The sequence below is a fragment of the Chelmon rostratus genome, chromosome 17 (assembly GCF_017976325.1).
Source record: "Chelmon rostratus isolate fCheRos1 chromosome 17, fCheRos1.pri, whole genome shotgun sequence".
Lineage (NCBI taxonomy): Eukaryota > Metazoa > Chordata > Actinopteri > Chaetodontiformes > Chaetodontidae > Chelmon > Chelmon rostratus.
The window spans coordinates 430,001-455,454 of record NC_055674.1 but is presented as its reverse complement, the minus strand read 5'-3'; the positions used below and the strand labels follow the sequence as shown (position 1 = coordinate 455,454).

Here is a 25,454-nt window from a genome sequence, read left to right as displayed (position 1 = left end):
AACGAGTACTTTGACACGAATGCCTTCTGTTGTTAATGTTACCTCAATAGAATTTCTTGTGCAGGACTCCTATTTGTAATAGATTATTTAAAACTGGTTTATTACTATTCTTCTGTCTGTCAGCTCTTTTTTAAGTTTCACTGGTTTTTAAGTTTCAGCTTGGTTCAATGTGGAAAAACAGCAGCACCGTAAAACACACTTGACATGAAGAAATAAAATTAAGATTGTTGTTGAAAAACACAAACAAATCCAACAATATTAAAATAAAAATAAATGATATTTAATGTCTGTGTTTAATTTTTCAGTGGAACATTTTTCACTGCCAATACAACTTTTTACAATTCAAGTGTGTCAATGTCAAATTTTATTTTCAGTGCTAAAAGGCAAAGTCACTGTTCTAACCCCATACAGGCCTACTTTCTTCTCCTGGAGAACAGCAGACGCTCTTCTCAACACGATTTTGGTTTTATACCTGTGAAATATTTGTATGTATTAAACGTTCATTCGTTGGGGTATTTTATGAATTCGAAACAAACTTCCGGACTCAGGCACGTGCATATGTGCGCGTGCGAGACGGAGCGCGCGAAAAGAGGAGCAAACGGGATCGCGCAGGAGACAGATGAGAGGAGTGTACTGCTGCATTCACGTGTTCCTCGTAAACTTCAATGAACAATTTTAACTGGCGTTGTCTCAAAATCGCGTTTAACGTTAGTGAAAAAGACATCAGATATCACCGTTGATGTTTTGACGTAAACAATATTCAACGATTAATGATTAATTACTCAGTTTTACTGTTTAGCTTAATTGTCTAAAATCCAGAACGTAAGTTACAGTAGAACTATGGTAGACCATTTTCCCCACTAAAGAGATGATCTCAACAGATGGTTGAGGTTTGAATAAAACCATGATGACTTAATTTAACAGACTTGACCAGTGGTCTTTAACCGTGTTAACATTAAATGTGCTGTGGAGGGAGTGAACCGTATTCTCTGGAAAGTATTCTCAGCTGTGTTGTGTTTCGCCTCTGCGCTAACTGCACAGTGCGAAAATGTCCGACAGTTCCTGAAGATAGTACGCTGCCCTACAGTCAGAGCGTGATATCCCTCCGCGGGAGAGAAGCGCGCGGCCCTTTCCCTCCCGACAACACAGGATGCAAACGGGCAGCGGTGAAGCTAGGAGACGTTACTCTACGCCACGGTCGTCAATATTTCCCGCATCATCCGAGTAAAAACACCAAGCTAGCAGTGGGGAACTTCCGGATATTTTATCACCGACTGATTCCGCCTTGTGGCTGGCACTGACTGAGCTCCGTGGAAGAAATATAATCCGCTGTGTGAGCTGCGCGGCAACCTTAACTATCGAGCTAGCGACCGAGTTAAGAGAGAGAGGCAGAGAGCGAGCGACAGCCGGTGGACGGAATGGAGCTCATCACTATTCTCGAAAAAACGGTCTCTCCAGGTAAATATCAGCACCACACACTCCCACACGACATGCCCGTCCTCTCATGCTATATTTCGGGGTGGTAGCTGCTGTGTTAACTCACCGGCCGTTAGCTCCGATGAACCGGTGAAAGTTTGAAGTAGGGAGGAGGGAAATGCCTAGCTAACGGGTTGCTAGCTCCTAATGCTAACCGAGCTAACGTTACGGCCTCAGTCCCGCTGATAGCTCTGGTGACTTAGCACTCTGGTCGGCGTCTCACGACTTCACAGTGTTATTAACCTGCCAGTCTGCACAGCTGACCTCTAAATACGTTGTCATATCATAATAATGACGATGTAGTTCAATGGAGGCTAATCTGACAGCTGCATGTAGCTGCATAGTAGCGGCGACCCTGCCCATGCCTGATTTAGCCGCTCTGCTAGTCCGTTAGCTCGCATCATTCAAACTATCGGCCGTTTCTTCGCACGCATGTCTGGGCTAACGTTACTTTTGATTCATTGGGAAGAGAGAAAAGTTCATCCAGTTAACACATTAATTATCTTCCACTGTTTTTAATTGAGTTAATATTCTTTAATCCGGTTTGCTGTTTGTCCAGAAAACTTTATCTGCCATTCCAAACGTGTCCCGTTGGCCGGCTAACGTTAGCATGCTAACAGAGAGTCTCTTGCGTGGTGGCTAACACGCACGTTGGTGCTTCGCCGTGTTTCTCCAGTCGTCTGCCATCAGTGAAATGAAACTTTAATATTATTTCTATTTCTTCTCTTTAAGTCTGAAGTAAACACAACAATCCCTAAAATTATGTTTAGAGTGGCCACTGAACCTGTTTAAATACCCAGTTTATGGCTCACGCCAGAACCGTCGTACCAAAATCGTGTTAGCCTTACTGCTAGCCATATTTGTCAGCTAATTGGCTAACATCACATTGAATAACCCCTCTCCCCCTCCTCTCCCCGCTCTCTCCCCAGATCGGAACGAACTAGAGGCGGCACAGAAGTTTCTGGAGCAGGCAGCGATAGAGAACCTGGTTAGTATGGTGTTTTGATGGTGCTGTGCAGGGAGGTGGGAGAGGGTAACAGACCTACTGCTACAGTCTAGCAGGCAGCAGCATGGATGGAGCTCAGGACAGCTGGAGCCCGCCCGGCTTCTCCTCTGCTGCTTCCTCCACCCTCCCCACCCCACCCCATTAACACACACACACACACACACACACACACACACACACACACACACACACACACACACACGCAGGCAGGCAGCCTGCTAGCGTTAGCAATTCACGGAAAGAGCTACACCCATCTGATGTGGTGATGGCTGCAGACCTGTTTTCAAACACTTTATCTGGCTAGAGTGAACCACGTTATTTCATTATTTTAGTTAGTTTTAAAGGGTCACTTCACCTGTTTTGCACAAACATTCTTCCTTCTGATGCTAATATTCTGTCAGGTTTGGGTTTATGTGTCAAGATTGCGAGATATGGTTGAGAGATTTGTGCTTGCACCTTAATGCAGCGAGAGGATATGTGGCATTAATAAATAGTTGCACATTTCAGCAACAACATATATAACTGTCAGAGGGCTGCCACTGAATATTTTTTGTACAGATTGTCCCAGTATTTTTTTTACCAAGTAGCCCAAAAATGTACTTAAGGACAGTACTTGAGTAAATATATGATTATTTAGTAGAGCAACAGATTAAGTAATTTGTCTGTAAAACCAGCAGATATTGGCATTTGAAAACTAGAACGACTGCTTTGGTCATTTTCAAGCACAAACACCAACCTCTGTTAGTCAGTTGACTAATTGTTTCGGCTCCACCCTGTAACCTCAGATAATTCAGAGAACACTTTCAGGTTGGAGGCAGAAACTTGGACAAATGAAACCAAAAGTATATGCCAAGAAATATGTCAGTAGAGACAGGAGAGAGAATTTGATTGGCTTCATTGTTTTCTTTTGAGTGAACTGACTCTATTACTTGTTGCTCAGGACACAGAAAATCATTGATGCAGTTCTGTTTGTGTTCTATACATGATATGAACCATGCCAGCGAATCACAGACACCCACTAGTTCTGTTTTTTTTGTAGTTGTGTTTTAGGTTGAATTGAAATAGATGCTTTTTGTAATGTGCTGACTAATGAGGGAAGAAGTCAGTGAGCAACTTCATGAAAGTAGGCCTCACTTTTGAATGTCAACACTATTTTGGTACAGACTGAATTGTGTCTCACACTAGAGGCATCAACATGAGTGTAGGACATTTTGAAATTTTAACCAACCCCAGTATGAAGACGAGGCTGTGATTAAAAACACAACTTAGACTTATTGCCCAACCTCAGTGACAGTGTTATCATCATATCAGCATGTTTGGCCCAAAAAAAAGCGTAACTGAAGTCCTTTCCTGCTGGCTTTTCCCAGAGCTTTCAACTGCATCTTGCAGTCTTCATCAACAGATGGAGTTTGCGCAGTCGTTGCAATTCATGTCTATCATGACTGGGAAAAAAGAAAAAGATGTCGTGACATGAGGTCAAAAAGCTAGTAAGTGGACCTTATTTCAGGCTGTATCGTTGAGGTTACGCCCCAGTCGCTGTCCCGTTCAGCGGGTACCGTTTCTAAAGGCCAGGTCGTCACTGCAATGGCTCGGCTTCGATTCCAGCCTGAGGTCTTGTTGCATGTCGTTCCCTCCATCCCTCCACTGTCACTGTCATACTAATAAAGCAGAAATGCCCCCCCCCCCCCCCCCCCAAACAAAAGAGAGAGATTTTAACGCTGCAATATTTCCAATCAGAATCAAGCCTATGTGATGCTTCCGACTCTCATCTCAGCTGCAGCAGATAAAATCCTGTGAAATGTCTCAATTCTCCTGCATCTACAGAGCTGTACATTCACTGTGTAGCACGTAGCTCTGGTGCTGCAGAGGCTCAAAGTTTTGTTGCAAAGACAAGTTAGCATCTGTAAGCATCTCTTAAAAACAACCACAAGTAGTGCAGTTCATCCCTGAAACAGTCATGTGATCGGCAGAGATCATTAATGCTGCATACAGACCGCCTTCCACACCTCAACAGGAAGTGTTTCACACAAACATTTTCTTTATATATCCATAATGTTAAACTGCAGAGACAGAATACTTGTGACTACAGAACATCCAGATATCAGTCTTCCAATGAGGAGCACAGACCTGAAGTTCTATCATCATTCATACAACATCATTCATATTCAATATGTACTGATCACACAGAATCAATGAGTCATTCAGTGAGGCCGTTAAACAATGAATTGAAACTAGAATCCAGATGATTTCCAACAGATTGAAGTGATGGACAGCTCGAGTCTGTGAGCCGACGTCACTTCATTAAAGGACTCGTTATTTAAGGCTCGTCTCCTTGAATCTGTTCTGAAGCTGCTGCTCCTCGTCCAGTCAGTCTACAGAAACCCTGTTTATCACCTTTCCATTTGTCAGTGTTTCATTTGTTTATCATTGGAAGTTCTCCTTAAACAGACAAAATCTACTTCATCTTTTAACTTGTTATGTCATTTTTTATTATGAATATTCTTTTATTTCTAAAATTCTACGCAAAATGACATCATGGCCGACAGTTTGCATGCAGGAAGAAAAAGGGTATACTAAGAAACTAATCAGTGTTCATCTTAAATAACTATTACTGTTAATGTCTACCTAAGAAAGAATTTTGCCATGAAAATCCATAATTGAATTGAAGTATCCTGTGTCATTAACATGTCTGGTGTCAATCAAACCAAGCTGCTGAGTGATGATGAGTTATGATTTGAAATAGCTCACAGATGTCCTGCCTCCATAGACCTGCGTACATGAGGAGTTAGCTTCCCTGTACCAATATGGTCATGTTTCCTTAGGAATTGTGGGAGCTGGTGTTGGCTGTATGTGCGCCGCACAGCTGGGGGCATGATAGACTACAACTAACTACAAGAATATTGTTGTGGCATCGATTTACCTCACGCAAACGAGCCACTCAGGCTGCTTCCACACTGACGCTAATCTCCATCCACACAAGTGTTTTACTGTTTCTGACTGTCTCTGTCACACATACACTTCAGAGCTGTATCACATGGCTGCTACGTGGTAAACGTGGCGATTTCAACCCGCAGTCGGATAACTGAGACATATGGCTGACAGCGTCTGTCCTTCTTTGTGATGGACACAAGTACAGCTGAGCAGCAAGGATGATGGAACAATGTCCAACAGCACATGGAGGAGGACAAAAGGACAGCTGGAGTCAGTGATGTACGATCAACTTAAAGGTGTACTTGTGCGATTTTGTTTCCAGGTGCTGGAGAGTTTACTGCATCTGTGTAAAACCAGTTTTAAGCCTTAATTATCTCAGAGGAAGCCGTGTGAAGTCTGATCAATGACCTCGAGTGATGTCACTGGAATGAGCATTGGTTGAAGAGTAGAAGTCTGAAACTGAAACTAATCTGTTGGTGTGAAAGGGAAGAAGTGAGCTGACGGCTGGAGCTGCTGCAGGCTGCAGGCTCAGGCTGTATTAGCCACTACCAGCATAACACACACAGCTGTCAGAGGGAGAAGTGCATTGTGGGTAATGTAGGTGCCAGGGAGAAGGAAAAAGAATGTGCAGGATTTAAAAAAAAATGGTATGTCTGCTTCTGCAGTTTTAACGGTGCAGTTACAGGAGTGTGATGATGAATCTGATCTGTTTTTAACATTACACACCCCTCAGACAGCGTGGGGGGAAACAAAGCACATGTCGGACAGGCGTGGATGACAGATTGAGCTGTTGAATCAAAGAGCAGCAGAAGGCTTTAGTTAGAAAATGAAGGGTCAGTCACTGAGAGAACAGTTTCATCAATAAGTTAACATTTCCCAGAATGTTGAACTGGTTCTTAATCCCAGGTGGATGAAAGCGGTTCTGTTGTCAGTGTTCAGTTTGAAATGTGCCATGTTCAGTGATGTGGGTGTAAAGAGCTCTTCAACAGACTGACGGAGCTGCAGAGGAGGCTGCTGATGGTCAGAAATGAAAAAACTGACTTTATTTCTGGTCTGTCTGTGTTGTGCAGAGGCATGGAGGCCTGATGCACCAGAGAGCATGCTGGGACATTTGGGGTGGTGACACAGCTCTCCTGACACTGACTGTTTACAGTTAATGTGGCTAACGACTTTAGCATGGAGCTGTGCTTACTTCAGTATGACATCAGTCTTTCGAGCACCTTCGTTTTTGCACCCTGTTGTTGTTGAAGGTGTGTTTCTCCTTCCAACCTGAACTTTTCAGAGCGACAGTCTTTGAACTCACGTCCCTGTTAATGTGACAAATAAACACACTTTTGGTAGCAGAAGTTTAAGAAATAGAAACATTTGTCGAGAACAATGCCTTTTCTCCAGATTTTGAGCTTATCTTGCTCTCAGTGGTATTTTCTAGCCAGATTTTTCAGATCTCTTTGTCTGGAGCTCAATAAATCATTCTTGACCTTGAACACAGAACTGCAGCGGTCTCAACTTTTGGGCCACTCGCCCACTTTGTTGACCTACAGCAGTGGGTATTCAGACTGGCTTTTTTCTGAACACCTGTAGAACTTAATGAGATGTTATTCCTCTGCTGATATGTAGAAGATGTATTTCGTAAATGGACATTTAGTATCAAGGACTACATGTTATGTTCCTCATGTTATGTTCCTCATGCTATGTTCCTCATGCTACGTTCTCATGCATCCTCAGAGCTTGTGAAATCTCAGACCAGGAGAACTGATGTGATGAAAATAGCTTATTGTCTGGATGCTGTTGGGTTGTAGTGTTAAATTCAGAGTACAGGACCACAGTCAGCCTTAAAGCCATAGAACTGGACTTCTAGCTGCGTTTTCTCTGGAATCTCTGTCTTTCTCCCCCTCCACATCTACTCACCCTGGCCTTCTTCTCCCTCAGCCCACATTCCTGGTGGAGTTGTCTAAAGTGTTGGCGAACCCCGGGAACACTCAGGTGGCTCGAGTTGCTGCTGGTCTTCAGGTGAAGAACTCTCTAACCTCCAAAGACCCAGATGTCAAGACGCAGTACCAGCAGAGATGGCTGGCCATCGATGCCAATGCTCGCCGAGAGATCAAGAACTACGTAAGGACTCTGAACATAGCGTTTTCATCCACGAGGTTTATTGATCTCACGTTTGCTTGTTGCGTCTGAACATCTGTTTCTCTGTTCTTCAGGTTTTACAGACTCTGGGCACGGAGACGTACCGGCCCAGCTCGGCATCGCAGTGCGTCGCTGGGATCGCCTGCGCAGAGATCCCGGTTAACCAGTGGCCCGAGCTGATCCCACAGCTGGTGGCCAATGTCACTGACCCCTCCAGCACCGAACACATGAAGGAGTCCACGTTGGAGGCCATTGGATACATCTGCCAGGACATTGTGAGTGATCAGATACACACGCTGTGGCCACCAAACGTTGTTTTCATCCACCTGTTTTATCCAAGCTTCATGTGTGCGAGATTTTATTTTTTTAACTTCTGTATATTCTTTTGTGGTTCCTTCAGGACCCAGAGCAGCTGCAGGAAAACGCCAATCAGATCCTGACTGCCATCATCCAGGGCATGAGAAAGGAGGAGCCCAGTAACAACGTTAAACTGGCTGCGACCAACGCCCTGCTCAACTCTCTGGAGTTCACCAAAGCCAACTTTGACAAGGAGGTACACAGATACAGGCCACTTCCTGTCCTCAGATACTCGCTACTTCCTGTCCTCAGATACAGGCCACTTCCTGTCCTCAGATACAGGCCACTTCCTGTCCTCAGATACAGGCCGCTTCCTGCTATCCTTAGACACAGGCCACTTCTTGTCCTCAGATACTCGCTACTTCCTGTCCTCAGATACAGGCCACTTCCTGTCCTCAGATACAGGCCACTTCCTGTCCTCAGATACAGGCCACTTCCTGTCCTCAGATACTCGCTACTTCCTGTCCTCAGATACAGGCCGCTTCCTGCTATCCTTAGACACAGGCCGCTTCTTGTCCTCAGATACTCGCTACTTCCTGTCCTCAGATACAGGCCGCTTCCTGTCCTCAGATACAGGCCACTTCCTGTCCTCAGATACAGGCCACTTCCTGTCCTCAGATACTCGCTACTTCCTGTCCTCAGATACAGGCCGCTTCCTGTTATCCTTAGACACAGGCCACTTCTTGTCCTCAGATACTCGCTACTTCCTGTCCTTAGATACTCGCCACTTACTGCTATCCCTTGTGCAACATGTTTTGTCTCAATCCAGATTTATTCTCCACTATGTGAGACCAAATTTTGTTCAAATAAAATAAGTCATAGAAATGTGATGTGTCTTTAAGGAGAAAGTGTTCGAGTCGTCTTTCTAAATGCTGTTTTTCTACACTGTGTTTCAGACGGAGAGGCACTTCATCATGCAGGTGGTGTGTGAAGCCACACAGTGTCCGGACACCAGAGTGAGTAACATCAGAGAGGAACAAAGATCGAGATGACTGAGACTCAGTGAAACTACTTCCTGTTTAACTCTTTGCATGTTTCCTGTGAACGGGTTTCTTCCATATCACTTCAATCTGTTGTAACTGCTGAATTTTCAGGTGCGTGTGGCAGCCTTACAGAACCTGGTGAAGATCATGTCTCTGTATTATCAGTACATGGAGACGTACATGGGTCCTGCACTGTTCGCGGTAAGACAACAGCACAGGTCAACATGCACACTTTAAGGCACATAGGTGAATCAGTCAGAAGTCGATTAGACACAGAACCGATGATCGATCATCATTGAGCTTCAGTTTGAAGTGAATCCTGATTTGTTTTGATCCTTAAATGTAAAATGAACATTAGAGCTGTTTCCTGTTGTTGTTGCTGTTGGGACGTTTCAACTGTCTCCTCTTCCTCAGATGGCAGCAGTAGATGAAGACTTTTGTGTTGGTTCTTGTAGCGTGTGTTGTGGCTAATGTTAGCTTCTTCCTTTTACTGCACCAGTGTTACAGTGAGGAACATGTTAGTTACTGTGGGAACTCCAGTTCTGTGGGTACACAACTAGGTCCAGCGTGCTGCTCAGCTCGGTTAGTTACTGGTTAATGTCTGTCGGTGTATCAAGAGTAAAATTAACACAATAGCACCAAGATGCTGTGCTACTATTAATGCTGCCAGTTATCAGGTAAGAGTTGACTAACAGGAACAAATCATTAAACGAATTCAGAGAAAAACCAAATTATTTGTCTGGCACCACAGTGCGGTGGAGGTCTCAGAGCTTTTCTAGTTCAGTGTCTAGTTATTATAGATTATCCAGCGAGCAGCAGTCAACAGTTTCAGAACCATGCAGGGACCTCTAGGGTCTTTTTGTCTCTCCTCCTTTGTGTATTTCATTGCTTTCTCTCTCTTCTCTCTCCCTCTACCATCCTGTCGGCCTCCTCTCAGATCACCATTGAGGCGATGAAGAGCGACATCGATGAGGTGGCCTTACAGGGCATTGAGTTCTGGTCCAACGTCTGCGATGAGGAGATGGACTTGGCCATCGAGGCCTCGGAGGTCTGCGTCGACTTTATTATGTAAAAATTCCAGTTTGTTAAAACCAGCCGTCTTTGACGTGTTTCTCCCTGTCTGCTCTGAAGGCCTCGGAGCAGGGTCGGCCCCCAGAGCACACCAGTAAATTCTATGCCAAAGGGGCCCTGCAATACCTGGTCCCCATCCTGACCCAGACCCTCACCAAACAGGTACTGAGACTCTGAGCATCTCTGTGACTCTGTTTCTGTTTGCTTTATTAATATGTTGATATGTTAAATATCATGAAGACTCCATCAGGCCGAGCAGCACGAACATGAACGCAGAGTTAAAGATATTATACAACTATATGTACGACCAGCCGATGAATCCAAGTTAGATAGATAGATAGATGACTTCCTGTGTGCCACAAACGACATCCCACTGAAAACGCAATGACGGAGGCTGGGACTGTAGTAAACAGGTGGTCCGGAGTTTATCATGTGACCTACAGTTTAATAAGTACTTCCTGTCGCAGTCTGTAGACTCCATGTTGACTCTAAGCATTTCTTTCTGAGAGCACATGTTCTTGTTCCGCTGCTGACTGTCGCGTGCTGGACTTTGAACACCGAGTGTCGGCTGCTGCCACAGTAAACCATAAGGTGTCACGTGTATCTGCGTGTTCAGGCTTTGTACATCATTTATTGATTACATTGAGTTTTGATCCAAAGTTTGAATTATCAATCAACAGAAATGTGAATGAGTCATTTCGTGGTTTGAGTCCTGTGACATGTGATTCAGAATCTCACACGCCCTGTTGTTTAGTATCAGAACCCGTCATATGACCTGTGACCCTGACTTGTGCAGGACGAGAACGACGACGACGACGACTGGAACCCGTGTAAGGCTGCTGGCGTGTGTCTGATGCTGCTGGCCACCTGCTGTGAGGATGACGTGGTTCCTCACGTCCTGCCCTTCATCAAAGACCACATCAAAGACCCCGACTGGCGCTACAGAGACGCCTCCGTTATGGCCTTTGGATCCATCCTGGAAGGACCGGAACTCAACCAGCTCAAACCCCTCGTCATACAGGTCGGTCCCTGAACCGTGTTCGTACAGGATCAGATTTATGATGATCCTGAAGATAAACTTTAGATTTTTTTTCTCGATCGCGGCAGAAATGCTCGACAGCAGCTGGTCAGCGTGCTGCCTCTCCATCAGCTCGAGCTAACAGGCACCTGTTAGACAGGATGTTCAGTTTACCAAACACCTGTTGAACGAGCAGAAGTCAAACTTCGCCAGCAGTAACTTGCTGCCATCCCTGAATCCACGCCTGCTTTGCTGCTGCCGCTAAACTCGGTTCAGGTTCAGGTTCAGGTTCAGGTACGGACCCTGGTGGCTCTCCCCCGCCCGAGCTTGAAAACCTCCTCCCAGCAGTCCAAAGCTCCTGTGCTAGCTTCGTAACCACCAATACTCCCTCACAGAGTCGGCTAGCTGCACGGCTAACTGCTCAAAACCCAAGAACAGATATTTTCCATCACCTGAAAGGTTCGATCCCAGTGAGCACACCATCATTTAGATAAGTCACAAGACAAGATAACTTGTTCTGTTTTGTTAAGGCAGATCAAGCATGTTTGCAAAGTTAAATGTCTACATTTAGATGTGGTTCAACATGCTCTTCAATCCCAGAAAGTCATGTTCCATCATGTTTCTGAAGTTTAACTGCTAAACGTCTGGATTGGTCAGGCTTCAGTCATCATCAGACTGGCAGCATTATCTCAGGTTCTGCAGGGACGGAATCAGATCTAGTTCACTAAGTCTTCTTCTGCCCCCCCCCCGCAGGCGATGCCGACTCTGATCGAGCTGATGAAGGACCCCAGCGTGGTGGTGAGGGACACCACGGCGTGGACAGTGGGGAGGATCTGCGAGCTGCTGCCCGAAGCCGCCATCAACGAGGTGTACCTGACCCCTCTGCTGCAGTGTCTGATCGAGGGCCTGGGGGCCGAGCCCAGGGTGGCCTCCAACGTGTGCTGGGTGAGCAGAGGAGGGTTAACTGAACCTGTCGGCTGTGAAAGAGCCAGTGTTCACATGTCCAACTGGTTTGGAAGGTTTTGGTGATGTTTGTCATGAAACTGAGTAATTTAGCTCTTGTTTTTGGTGGGTGTGACTGACAGATCAAGAAGCCAATCAGGGACCTGGAAGTCAACCGTCTTTTTAAATGTGCTCACCTGGTCTCACCAGTTCCTCAGATGAGATCCAGAATGTCCAGAAGGGCCTTTATTTCTAATTGATGGTCCTCGTGGCTCCACAGTTCCTGGATCTGTTTGGAAAAAAGATCCAGAAACAGAAGTTAGAACTTAATTCCCTGAGTCAAGATTTTCAGTATATTTACTGTTTACTACATTCAGTAAAATCAAAAATACTGCATGTAGAATAACAGCAGCTGAAGTAGAAATGCTGTGTGAATGAATGTTGGAGGGAACAGTCACTGGTATCACTTCAGAGCACTGAAAGAACTGAACTGGTACCCAAACACCTGTTTTTAAAACACCACGTCTGAAGAACCGTGAAGGTTAGACCGTTTGCATTAACTGTTACATGATTCAGATGTTCAAATGAATGAATGAATGATTTGCAGAGGCATAAATGCAACACCATGAAACATTCAGCAACCAATCGGTGATGTCCAGCACTCCAAACCTTCCCTGGGAACGTTCCCGTGCTGGAAACGGGCTCTTAGTTCCAGAGTTTGGTCTGTCAGGACTCCTGTAGTCCTGGAGCTGTTTGGATTTGGTTTTCCAGGAATGTTTTCCTCCCTGTGCTGAAGCTGCTGTTCAGCTTCAGCACAGACAGAAGCTGGGACGGATGAATGAACGTCCTCTTCGTCTCCCCTCTCAGGCCTTCTCCTCTCTGGCTGAAGCAGCCTACGAAGCCACAGATGCTGCAGAGGACCAAGAGGAGCCCAGCACCTACTGTCTGTCCTCGTCCTTCGAAATCATTGTGCAGAAACTCCTGGAGACCACAGACAGGTACAGAGGCCGGATCAGGGGCTGAGGGGGGGAGTGAAGCTGCTGTTGTGCTTTATTTGATGGTGATGTTGTTTTAGAGCTTAAGTCAGATTTTTGGGGAAGATGAGGTGTCTCTCACACACACACACACACACACACACACACACACACACACACACACACACACGTGAGTGTGTGACAGCTTCCTGTTGCTCAGACCTCGTGGTTTTAGTGAAAAGTGAAGAACCGTTGGTCTGCTCACTGAAGCAAAGAGAAACGTTCTAATAAGAATCTGCTGCTGAAACTCAGATAACAGACGCCGTCAGCCTGAACCGTGCTGCTGTTAGACATGCACAGGACACAGGTGTGTTTCAGCTTGTCTCAGACTTCAGAGGATCAACAGGTCGTCAGGTCAGAGAGGCAGATAAGTGTTTGTTCAGAAACCTGCAGACGAGCAGTGTCTCAGTTTTAGTTTCCTCTCCTTTCCTTTTATCCTTCACCAGCAGTTTATTAATGGAGAACAAGCCAGAAGTGAAACTAACTAGTTTTGAGTCCAACCTGATTGTAACCGTCACCTGCTTGAACAAGCGTTCACGTCTGTGACCCTCGTGTCTGTGACGGGGTGTTGTCGTTCTGTCCGCAGGCCCGACGGTCACCAGAACAACCTGCGCTCTGCCGCCTACGAGGCTCTGATGGAGATCGTGAAGAACAGTGCGAAGGACTGTTACCCGGCAGTCCAGAAAACCACCCTGGTCATCATGGAGAGACTGCAGCAGGTCCTACAGATGGAGGTGAGACGCCGTCCACTGTCAGATCACTGCTGAACGTCTGAACGGCTCAGATTCACAAACACTGTGCGAATGTTTCGTAAAGACGGGCTTCATTTGAAAGTGAAACTTTATCTGACTCCTCATCGTCATTAAATCTTTACATGTCATCAGTAAACAAAATTGAGTTTGTTCTTGTTACTCTTTTCACATGGAGGCAAATTAAAAGTGCTTCACAGAAGAAAGAGACGCATCTAAAAACCCAGAACCACGTCAGTGTCAGTGTGGAGACGGTTTCTTTAAAATAAAGTGCCATACTGAAAGTTTTTAAGTTATTTAAACTTGAAAGCAAAATGTTGAAGGATTTGAATTTGGAAAAAACTTCCAGTTTACACCTGTGGCCTCTTCCTGTGTGATGATGTCACTTCCTGTGTGTCCCCAGTCTCACATCCAGAGCACCTCAGACAGAATCCAGTTCAACGACCTGCAGTCGCTGCTGTGTGCCACCCTGCAGGTGAGGCAGCACACCTGCGCCGTCAGTCGAACGCGCGCTCTGACTTCATTGTTTATTGTGTCGGCGCTCTTATTGTGACAGAACAGTTGTGGCCTCACACAGTTCCTGTCTGTTCCGTTGCAGAACGTTCTCCGTAAAGTGCAGCACCAGGACGCGCTGCAGATCTCTGACGTGGTGATGGCGTCTCTGCTGAGGATGTTTCAGAGCACCGCCGGATCTGGAGGCGTTCAGGAGGACGCGCTGATGGCCGTGTCCACGCTTGTTGAAGGTACGCGCTCTGAAACGCACGCTGCGTCGTAGCAGTAGTCGACGCGGCGGCTGCGGCGGCTCGTTGCGTGAACGCTGACCGGCGGTCTGTGTGTGTTTCAGTTCTGGGCAGCGACTTCCAGAAATACATGGATGCCTTCAAGCCCTTCCTGGGTATCGGACTGAAGAACTACGCCGAGTATCAGGTATGACCGACTGTCAGCAGCCTCGCGCTCACCTGCACTTCACATGTGATCAGGATTAATGCTGATCCACGGCCTCATGTTGAGGCATCAGTACAGACCTGATGATCTGTGATCGGTGTGTGATATTGATGATGACGATGATGATGATGATACTGATGATGTGCTCGCAGGTGTGTCTGGCGGCGGTGGGCCTGGTGTGCGACCTGTGCAGAGCTCTGATGTCCAACATCCTGCCTTACTGTGACGAGATCATGCAGCTACTGCTGGAGAACCTCGGGGTGAGGAAGAGGAGGAAGTGCTCTCTCACCCTCCTATTCACACCTCTCCTCTTCATCTCCTCTCTCCCTTCTTTACCTTCGGCCTCTGGTCGTTGGTGGACTTCCTGTTTGTGGATTAAGAGCTGAATCTCCTGTGTGTGTTTGGTCTGTGATGATAAATCATGCACCACGCTGACCGTGATGTAAAACCTTCCACACTGATCTGAGACCTCCACGCTCTCCGCTGACGTTTGTCTGTTGATCCAGTCCAGCAGGTCTGTGGTCAGATTTCTGCTAAATGCTGAATTTACTTCTAACTTCAGCACAACAAGCTGCTTCCTGTTTGTGTGATGGATCACTATGAATGCAGCTTGTTAGCATTTAGCTCAAAGCATCACTGTGTCCTTCAGTTTATTGATTAGTCGATCAGCAGAACGTTGATCAGCAGTGTTTCTGATATTAATCAGGGAGATTTAATAATAATATTTGTATAGCACCTTTCATACAGGAAGATACATACATACATACTCAGTCCTGCACAGCGTGATGGGACATGAGGGCCGTCACTGTCGGCCCAGAGAGCGGCGTGCTCGGCCCGTCTGTGCTGCAAGAGGACAGAAATCTCTTTATGTAGCTTCCCTGTATTGGCTGTCAGTCACATTTACACACGTTTAAAAAAAGGACTGAAAGAACTCTACCTGTCCTCACGCTCACCCTGTCCTCACGCTCACCTGTCACGCTCACCCGTCCTCACGCTCACCTGTCCTCATGCTCACCTGTCACGCTCACCCGTCCTCACGCTCACCTGTCCTCACGCTCACCTGTCCTCACGCTCACCTGTCCTCATGCTCACCCGTTCTCATGCTCACCTGTCCTCACGCTCACCTGTCACACTCACCCGTCCTCACGCTCACCTGTCACACTCACCCGTCCTCACGCTCACCCTGTCCTCATGCTCACCTGTCACACTCACCCGTCCTCACGCTCACCCGTCCTCACGCTCACCCGTCCTCACGCTCACCTGTCACACTCACCCGTCCTCACACTCACCCGTCCTCACGCTCACCCTGTCCTCATGCTCACCTGTCACACTCACCCGTCCTCACGCTCACCCGTCCTCACGCTCACCCGTCCTCACGCTCACCTGTCCTCACGCTCACCCGTCCTCATGCTCACCTGTTCGGTCTCTGTGTTCAGAATGAGAACGTCCATCGGTCGGTGAAGCCTCAGATCCTCTCAGCGTTCGGTGACATCGCTCTGGCCATCGGTGGAGAGTTCAAGAAGTACCTGGAGATCGTCCTGGACACCTTGCAGCAGGCCTCGCAGGCACAGGTGGACAAGGTAAACACACGAGCCTTCACTTCCTTTCAGACCTTCAGAAAGCTCCTCAGCAGTTCAGCTCATCGTTCAGGTCTCTGGTCTGTAGGAGACAGTGAGCAGGTTAAGACTACAGAGAAAGATTAAATAAAAAAGTCCTCAGGGGGGCGCTGGAGAGATGAACAGCAGCAAAGATTCTGCAGGAGGTGAATCTGAGTCAAAGATCTTGATCCCTCAGAGTCGTAAATCAAGCCGAGTGTCAGTTGGAGCTTCATACGAGGCTGCTGTTTATCCAGTGTCCCCTGAAAACAGGCAGTGATTAAACCCCCTCCCTCTGTCTGTCTGTCCCTCTGTCTGTCTGTCCCTCTGTCTGTCTGTCCCTCTGTCTGTCCAGACGGACTACGACATGGTGGACTACCTGAACGAGTTGAGGGAGGGCTGTCTGGAGGCTTACACCGGCATCATCCAGGGCCTGAAGGGGGACCAGGAGAACGTTCACCGTAAGCGATCACATGACCGCAGACGTGACGCCGGTTCCTCCTCCTGAGTGCAGTGTTTCAGGAGGATTTTACGGCGTCACAGAGCGATGGGGGTCTGTTTCACCCAGAGAGCTTCGGGCTGCTGCGGCCGCTCAGGAAACCGCTTCCTGGTTTTGCGAGACCCAACAAACAAACTGAGTTTTCGTGACTTTGAATTCTACTGATGCTGAAATGTCAACATGGTTTTTGCTTCATGCCCCCCCCCCCTCTGTCTCCCCTCCCACGCTGCTTTTTGGGTTCTGACCTCTCCTCGTCGCCTCTCTTCTCTCCTCCTGTAGCTGACGTGATGTTGGTCCATCCTCGGGTGGAGTTCATCCTCTCCTTCATCCATCACATAGCCGAGGATGAAGATCACTCTGATGCCGTGGTGGCGAACGCTGCTGGACTCATAGGGTGAGGAGGAGGAGGAGGAGGAGGGGGGGGAGGGAGGTTTGATGGACAGCAGTCTGTTTATGGTCTGTGTGTTTGGTCCGTGAGGAGAAACCATGCACCACTCTGAGCGTGATGAAGGACACAAACCACAACCTCTGAGACCAGCACACAGACCGAAGAGTCCGACCGCGGCAGACGAGCTGCCCTCATTGGTCCGTCAGAGGAGCCGCTCATGGCTCATGAGAGTCAGACCGCGACAGACCTGAAACTGGAACATTTCAGAGGAAACTTAGTTTGAGTTTTGGCTCGATTGTCGTATCTCTGGAAAACAGAACGACGAGTTATTAGTTTTATTTCATCTTCCTTTTTTCTCTTTTGCATTTCATTAAGTCTGATCATCCTGAATAAATCTATTGATTATCGATTAATTTTCGAATTATTCTGCAGACTTTTTGTTTCAGGTTCAGTTCTTTTACCTTATAAACATCATGCTGTTTGCTGCTGACATCTGACTGTCTGTCTGTCCCTGTCCCTCTCTCTGTCTGTCCCTCTGTCCCTGTCCCTCTGTCCCTCTCTCTGTCCGTCCCTCTGTCTCTCTGTCTGTCTGTCCCTCTGTCTGTCCATCTGTCCCTCTGTCTGTGGCATGTAGCGACCTGTGCACAGCGTTCGGTAAAGACGTGATGAAGATGGTGGAGGTTCGTCCGCTCATCAACGATCTGCTGACGGAGGGTCGACGGTCCAAAACCACAAAGACCAAGACTTTGGCCACCTGGGCCACCAAGGAGCTCCGCAAGCTCAAGAGCCAGGCCTGGTGAGATCACACGCACACGCACACCTGTCGTTGTGTTGATGTTGTCAGGAGGTCCAGCGAGCTGTGAAGCTGTGAAGCTGTTTTGGTTGAACCGATCGGAGCGTCTCTGTTCCTCCTGTGCGTCTAACAGCCGACGCCTCGAGGCAGCTCTGCGCTCTGTTGGCTTCTCTCGGCCAGGTGAGGGGTCACCCGGGCGGTTCGCTAACTGTGTTTCTTCTTCTCAGATTGTTGCTGGTCGGGGACAGAGAGCGAGAGATTTGAGAGAGATGGACATCATGAACAATGAGGACAAACTGCCCCGCTGGAATTAATCTGTGTTTGTCGCGAGCGTCCGGTCGAAGCAGAAGTCGAGTGAAGTGAGATGAAGTGTGAGCTGAGATGAGTGTCTGTGTGAGCGAGAGATGATGACATCACACCACCTGCACTTCCGGCAGGTGACGACCCCCCCCCACCCCCACCCCACCCCCCGGACGGCCTGTGGACTGGACTCTGACTCCCCCTCCTCCCATCCCCGGATCAAAACAAACAAAAAGTCTCGTTGGAGCCCTCCCCCCTCCTCCCACGTTCCGCCTCTCTCGCTGTAGCCGGGCTCTCCTACGACATCACCACGACGTCACCGACCTGCCGCCGCCCCCCTGAGCCGGGGGAGGGGGGGAGGAGGGGAAATAGAGAAAAACACGACGAGAAAAACAAAAGACTTTTGTGGAATCAAAGCGGACTCTGTGGACTTCTGTGGAAAACTTTAGGTTTTTGTTGCTCTTACTTTTCTTCTTCTTCTGAGCACTAAAACAGCGAAGGAGATCTGACGGACGCCAACGCCTCCACCTGTCGATGCTCTTATCCAGACAGCAGCACTAAATTCCTACAAAATAAAAGTCAAAAAGCCGACGAGGAATCCTCCGAGGAGCGAGTGCCAAATGGAAATAGTTTAGCGGAAAATGAAACGGGCGAAGCCGAAGACCCTTCGCGGCCGAGCGAGCGGTGCGAGCTGCTGCTGAAGCGCTTCACTTTTTATTTCCCCGCTGCACTTGGTTTGGGAAAAGGTCACTCACCATTTTTGCTTGTTTAAAACAATTTCAGAGAATTGAAGACGTTTGTATAAGGTTATAAGGTTATATTTTTCCATTGCTATGATGAAAATAAAGTAACAAAAAAACAATAAAATGATATGAAACATTCCCCAAGCAGTTCTGCTGATTTCCGTCTTTTTTGTCGTCTGTTGGACGTCTCCCGGACTGATCAAATGTTTTGGACTCTTTGGCTCTCGAGTTCGGTGTCCGCCTCCCGCTGACGGTTTGTTTACTCGACGCCACATGAACTCTGACCTTTTTGTTTTGAACTCACCTCACGGCTTGTTTGGTAGCAGCGGCTCAGCTCTTTGCCCGCAGGGAGTTTGTAGTTGGTGTGAAAGTGACGTCTGAGCATGCTCGGTCCCGTCTGTCCGCCTCAGCTCCGGGTCTGATCGCTTCACTTTCGGTCATTAACGATAATCAAACGTGGACAGAATGACTTCCTTCAGAAACAGGTGGAATTTCTCTCTCATTGGAAGTAAAGTGGACAAAATAACTTTCTTTGATGGGAAAGTGAAGCGTTTTCAGCTTCGGGGGGCTTTTATTTTGTAGAGGTGCGGCAGCCATAGGGAGGACGTACTTCCTGTGTTGACGTGATGAACCTGGCGACTCTATTACTGAATTGTGAATCATTTAAAGCCAATCTGCTTTTTATTTCATATTCAACTTTAGTGAACTAATAAAGTCTATATTGTACTGAATGTTCTGCTGCTTCTTGTGACGACATGAAAACTCACCTGAGATTAAAGTGTGTGAACGAGGACGAGCAGTGATCAGACTGTAGGAGAGTGTCTCACTCACCGACAGACGTTCAGGAGACGGGGACAGTCCAGGTCTGAGTCCCGCTCTGTCGGGGGTCTCATCCTGCCGAGTGACGCCACGTTCTGTGACCGCTGTGTAGTGACTGCAGGGGGCGCTGTTGGCAGGATGTTCGCTATTTTTCAGTCTCTGAAGACAGAACATTGAAATGCTCACACTTCTGTTCAGTTTCTGTGTCTGACAGTGAAACGGCTTCATTCTGCTGAGCTCTGTCCAGTAAAGATCAGATGTCCAGCGTTTGTCTCGTGTTCACCTCAGACTGAAGAACAGAAGAGTCCAGCAGGAGCAGCAGCCAATCATCTGGGACTGGATGACGTGAGCGAGAACAGCCTCACGCATCGCTCACAGAACGTGGTGTAACACCGGCAGCTGCTGCAGAGGCCCAGAAAAGCACGAGTGGAAGGAAACTGGACTGCCCACTGAGGGTGACTCCTGTCTCCATCGGCTCAGACCATTGGTCGGATCAGTCAGTCACAGACAGGTGACGGTGAAACACTGAGGAGCTGAGAGAAAGAAATTATGAAATTAGAAAAAGTACAATCTTTATTCTGTCTGCTTCAGTGTTTAGACAGAACATTTTTCTCTGAAACTTGGAGCACATTTGATTTAAATGGATGTTTTCTGTCAGTTATGTCATATTATCATTCAAAGGAACAGATGAATGTCAGGTGGGGGGGTTCTGTTAGAACTTTATTAATAAAACAGCTTGAAGTGCTTCATGTCTGCTGACTCAAAGCTGTTCACTGCTGTGACCCCTCAATGAAGGATTTCATTACTCCCTGAGAGGACACCTGAGTGACGGAACCCGGAAGAGAAGAGGAGTCAGCAGCGGCCCTCTGGTGGCCGCAGGCTGGAACTACAACAGGTATCAACCTGAACTCGGTTCGCTTGTTTTCTTCTGCTTTAAAACGATTTCTGTCTCCCGTTTTCTTTTCAACTGAAATGTTTAAAACAGGACAGAAACCTCTGAGGGACATTTCTGTGCTACAGGAAACAAAGCTAACACCGGAAACGTGTGTCTCATGTCCTATTTTCAGCTCCATAAGATTCAGAAACGTTAATAAACACAAAACGTTAAAATGTGGGAACACTTGAGTGATGTAAACTAAAGAATTTGAGAAAATAGATTAATATTCAGTTTTTAAAGCGGTGGTCGCCAACCTGAGGGTCGGGGCCCGTCGAGGAGGACGTTACAATAAATCTAACACAAAAAACTTTAACTTCACTACTTTTTTACAGGCAGTGCTGGCAAGTAACTAAGTACAACTACTACAAAGTAGTAGTGCTACACGAAATATTGTACTTTTTACTTCATTTATTTTAAAGCTTTAGTTACTTTGCAGACATATAAAAATTCTATAGAATTTATATATATGTATACATATATATGTGTGTCACTACATATATAGCTATATATGAAGCGACCCTGCAGGTTGTAAAATCATTAAAACGAGTTGCTGGTACTGTTTTTTTCTTAATGCGACTGCTCCATAAAGTTTGTGAACCTTTTCACGCAGCTGTAGCACGTTGTTCTCTGTAATGAGCGCATGCGCGGTGCTTTCCGCAGCTGTGATGGCCGAGTGGTTAAGGCGTTGGACTTGAAATCCAATGGGGTTTCCCCGCGCAGGTTCGAACCCTGCTCGCAGCGTTTTGGCTGCTGTGTTTCCACGACCTGAGTCTCTGTCTGTTGCTGCTCAACATCGTCTGAGCTGAACTGGGGTCAGATTCTCAGTGTTCATACAATACGAAACAAAACAAGCTCCGCGCTCATCAGGTCAGCGGTCCATCAACGACACATGCCAGAGCATATTATGTAACACTGATTTTATTACCAGAGTGGAGAAATATAAGGAAATACAAAAATACATTCAAAAAGAATTAAATATACGACGATACAAATATACTACTAGTTTTCAAAACTCACAAATTAAAGAGTATAAAACAAAACAAAACAAAAACTAGACAATAAAAAGAAAGAAAAAATAAAGGGAAAAATGATTAGAGTTCCAAAATAATGAAAACTATCACGCAGGAGAGACGATGTAAAAAGACTTAAATAAAGACAATCCGTTTTATTTCATAAACCACAGAACTGATGAGTCGACTAATCGATCGGCAGATTAATCGATCATATAGATAACTGCTGGTGCAAACTGTTAATAACGTTCAGAATATCCCAGAATATGCAGCATCATTACATATCTTTAACGCCTTTTCTTGGTGTGTTCTGTAATGCTGTATGTTGAACGCACGCGCACACACGCACACACAGAGAGGGGGGTGGGGGGTAGAGAGACCTCCGGTAGTGACGGAGGCTCTCCGGTACCGGGAAGTGTTCAGTGGATGGAGGTTTCGGTTTCGGGGTCCACAGTTCTCAGCGTCCTGAGCCTCCGTTTATCAATCGGCACTGATCGATTATTGATGCCGCCGCTGCGCAGCCGCCCCGCGCGCCCCCCATCACCATCACATCCCTGTTGTCTCACCGGAGGATGAGTCGGTAGGAAGCTAACTGCTAGCTAACGTTACCGAGCGACAGCACCGGGCGGGTTTCTCATGTCTTTTCATGTTTTGGCGTCGTCCAGCAGCGTCCAGCGGAGCCGTTCTCGTCGCGAACCGGTCCGGACCTTAGATGGCTGTCGGTCGGTGCTCCGTCGCGCTGCCCGGTTAGCTTAGCGGGGAGGATGCAGAAGCTAGCCGCCGTTAGCTCCGCAGCTGTTTATTTATATCGGTGTTATGTAAGAGCGGAGCCCGTTTAGCCGAGCTAGCTAACGTTAGCCTGTCATGATGAATGACGCGCAACAAGAAATGTCTCCAGATTTCGTCCTGATGCGTCTCGTGTCCGCGGCGGAGTACGACCGGCTGGACGAGCCCGACGACTTGATGTCCGGAGGCGGCGGGTTCGGGCCCGTTAAATCCGTGCTGGGTCACCACGGCGGCGGCATCAGCGGCGGGTTTGATCTGGACCCCAGCGGCCCCTCCGCAGGCCTCGGCTCGGCCTCCCCGCACTACAGCTCGCCGCTACCCGGAAAAGGTGAGTTGGACGGCGGGCTGGTGTTGACGCAGGCCCCGCCGGGCTCCGAAGTGCCGCTGTCCCCTCCGCCTCCGGAGGACTTCGCCGTAGCAGCCCAGCGGTTTGTGGACTTCCCGGTGCAGCACGGCTCAGGAGGACATGGGTCGAGGGCGCAGCTGATGGTGTTTCAGAACCTGCTGCGGTCCGGAGACAGGATCCTGGAGTGCGGACTGGAGCAGCCGCCCCCGGGGTATCTCCAGGAGGAAGCAGAGAGACGGAGACAGCAGCTGGATCCTGGATCAGCTATCGGTCCTGGTGGTACAACAGCTGGTCCCGGTCCTGGTGGCGGGAAGGACCAAAACCCACACTGTATCCCCTCTGCAGAGGAAAACCTGCAGCCACCGCAGCCACAGCTCCACCAGTGGCACCCGGTTGTCAGACTGTCCAAAGGGTCTGACGGATCCCAGACTCCCCAGCAGGTTGTCCCGGCACTGGACTCTGAGTCTGGGTCGGTCCTGTGCCACCGACACCGCCTGCTGACAGACCGACTAGCTAAATGGCCCCCAGGCCTGCTGGACCAAGCCCTGCGTCTGGGTCTGCTGGAGCCAAGGAAGAACTGCCCCACCGGGGACGAGGACCCGGTGCTGGCTCTGGCCCGGAGGCTGGGCCAACTGGGTGAGGGGAGGGAGAGTGGAGGAGGTGGTGGGGGTGAGATGGCGCTCCCGCTCCCTCACTGTTCTTGTCACAGTGTGCTGGCCTCGGGGACAGGGGGCATGGGGCCCGGCGAGGACCCAAGCGAGACCAGCGACGCCCTGCTGGTTCTGGAAGGTCTGGGCTCTGAAGAGGTGGGAAGACTTGGGGAGGGAGGGGACAGGGATGGAGGGAACATGGGGGCCACTGAGAAAGGGGAAAGGGTGGGGGGAGTTGGTGGGACATCTGGAGGGGCAGGGCCTGTGTTCTCCAACGGGACTCTGAGTGGTCTGATGCGGCAGGTCCACAGACTGGCAGAGGAGGCGGGGGTCTGCACCGATCAGGGCTGCCGGTCGTCGCTGGCCGTCCTCAGTGCTTCGGTGTCCCTCTCACCCTGTGTAGACTCCCGACCCCCCAACAGCAGCACCACCTCCCCCTGCCCATACCCCCCTGTCCACCCGCAGGCCCTCCAGGCAGCAGCAGCCCTCAGCGGACTCCACGTCTCCCCTGACCCTCTCCTGTCCTCCAGCCCAGACCCGAGCCCCCATCCGCAGCATCAGCACCAGTCCCGCTCCCAGCCCCAGAGCCGAGCCACCACCCCCAAACTTGGAGTTGCATCAGGGGGAGCGGGGCGGTGCCCCTCCCCCCTCGTCGTCCTGGAGGGGGAAGTGGGAGGAGGAGGGAGGGACGGGGAGAAGACACCGCGGGGGAAGTCGAGGAAAGGGGGGTCCCTGAAAGTCCGGCTCAGCAAGCTGTTCAGAACCAAGAGCTCCAGTGGGGGGTCAGGGGGGCTGCTGGACAAGAGGCCCTCCCTGGCATCGTCCACCTCGTCCAGTGGGAGCCTCCTGGATGTGTGGGGGTCCACCTGCAGCAACACGGAGCAGGACAGCAGCAGGTAAGAGACGGGGGTTGGTCCAAGTCAGGATGTGGACTCCTTCGAGCCGTGTTGTGTTTGATCTTTACTTTCTGAATGAAGTGATCGATAGTTTGGAGTCTCCTGATCAGAAACACTGATCAGTATCAGAGAGGGTTTGATCCTGACTGAGACCAGCTCTAACGACTGCGGGGGGGGGGGGGGGGGGGGGGGGGGGGGGGGGGGGGGGGGGTGGACAGAATAACAGAGATGTTTTAGCTCCGTAGCTTCAGATCGTGTTATGAAGCTGGTGATTGATCTCATTAATGTTTTAAATTCATATCAAAGTTCATGACCAACGTTTTCATCGCAGATTCACGTACCGAACGCAGCGCGCTCGTCTCTGAACCGAGGTCCACGTGATACCGAACCAGAGACACAAACTTTGGTCCGTGTGGAACGTTTGGGTCACGTGACACAAACACACAGGTGATGTCATGTTACTGCGAGTTTCAAACAGGAAAAGATTTCCAGTGTCGCTGATCAGAGCGTCGACAGACAGGAAACACAAAGATTTAGTGATGACAACACGACCTCCGCTCTGTCACATCAAACTGACGCCTGTCACTGTTTTCTGACATTTAAAATAAACACCTGATCCATCAGGTGAACTAATAACTGACAGATGAATCAACACTGAAAATAACCAGAGACAGATTTCAGTGTGTGCTTCTCACTTCTCGTCTGCAGCAGATTATTCAGCCGACGTCTTAAAATCAGTTATTGATGATTAGTTATTGGGAGTTCAGGCCGCAGCTTCGACTGTCAACGCTAAATGAAGGTGGAGACCATGTGGTTCTCAAAGGTGTTCCTGGTATTTTGTCTACCCTCTTACAGTCGCCAAAGCTGCTCTCAGGTCAGTGTTTAGCACTGCTCTAAAAATAAAGCAGCAGAACAAACTTCAGACGACTCCTGCACAACTTTTTCTGACTGTTGTCATGGTGACAAGCATCCCAGCTGCTCAGGAGAGAGAGACGAGGCGTTGCCATAACAGTGACGACTCTGCTCCGGTGACGCAGAGCTCGTAACCAT

The 25,454-nt window shown here is 48.5% G+C and overlaps 2 protein-coding genes and 2 non-coding genes across 5 annotated transcripts in view; all 4 read left to right on the top strand.

The window, feature by feature from the left end:
* Window positions 1-1,122: 1,122 nt before the first annotated feature.
* Window positions 1,123-19,099, top strand: kpnb1 (karyopherin (importin) beta 1). Its single transcript, XM_041957394.1, has 22 exons — window positions 1,123-1,458; window positions 2,406-2,464; window positions 7,343-7,525; window positions 7,618-7,818; window positions 7,944-8,096; window positions 8,797-8,856; window positions 8,995-9,084; window positions 9,821-9,931; window positions 10,015-10,116; window positions 10,751-10,975; window positions 11,726-11,917; window positions 12,782-12,912; window positions 13,535-13,682; window positions 14,101-14,172; window positions 14,296-14,440; window positions 14,542-14,624; window positions 14,795-14,902; window positions 16,079-16,222; window positions 16,593-16,698; window positions 17,016-17,130; window positions 17,759-17,920; window positions 18,145-19,099. Coding segments are annotated over exons 1-22 (2,631 nt in total). The 5' UTR covers window positions 1,123-1,418; the 3' UTR covers window positions 18,146-19,099.
* Window positions 16,724-16,868, top strand: LOC121621531. Its single transcript, XR_006007642.1, has one exon. It is a non-coding gene; the product is annotated as a small nucleolar RNA SNORA79 (small nucleolar RNA).
* Window positions 19,100-21,375: 2,276 nt separating the features above from the next.
* trnas-uga lies at window positions 21,376-21,457 on the top strand. Its single transcript has one exon. It is a non-coding gene; the product is annotated as a tRNA-Ser (tRNA).
* Window positions 21,458-22,100: 643 nt separating this feature from the next.
* The window catches only part of LOC121620857 (suppressor of cytokine signaling 7-like), a 13,406-nt gene continuing 10,052 nt past the window's right edge, over window positions 22,101-25,454 (top strand). For both annotated transcript variants that reach the window (XM_041957096.1, XM_041957095.1), the window contains exon 1: window positions 22,101-24,404. In XM_041957096.1, the coding sequence (XP_041813030.1) occupies window positions 22,591-24,404 (1,814 nt within the window). In that variant the 5' untranslated portion in view covers window positions 22,101-22,590. The remainder of the gene's footprint in view (window positions 24,405-25,454) is intronic.

Coding starts and splice junctions, on each gene's coding strand:
- kpnb1 (XM_041957394.1), top strand. CDS start 1,419: ATGGAGCTCATCACTATTCTCGAAAAAACGGTCTCTCCAG. Junction 12,913..13,534: donor CTCCTGGAGACCACAGACAG/GTACAGAGGCCG, acceptor TTCTGTCCGCAG/GCCCGACGGTCACCAGAACA. Junction 14,441..14,541: donor CGTGTCCACGCTTGTTGAAG/GTACGCGCTCTG, acceptor TGTGTGTTTCAG/TTCTGGGCAGCGACTTCCAG.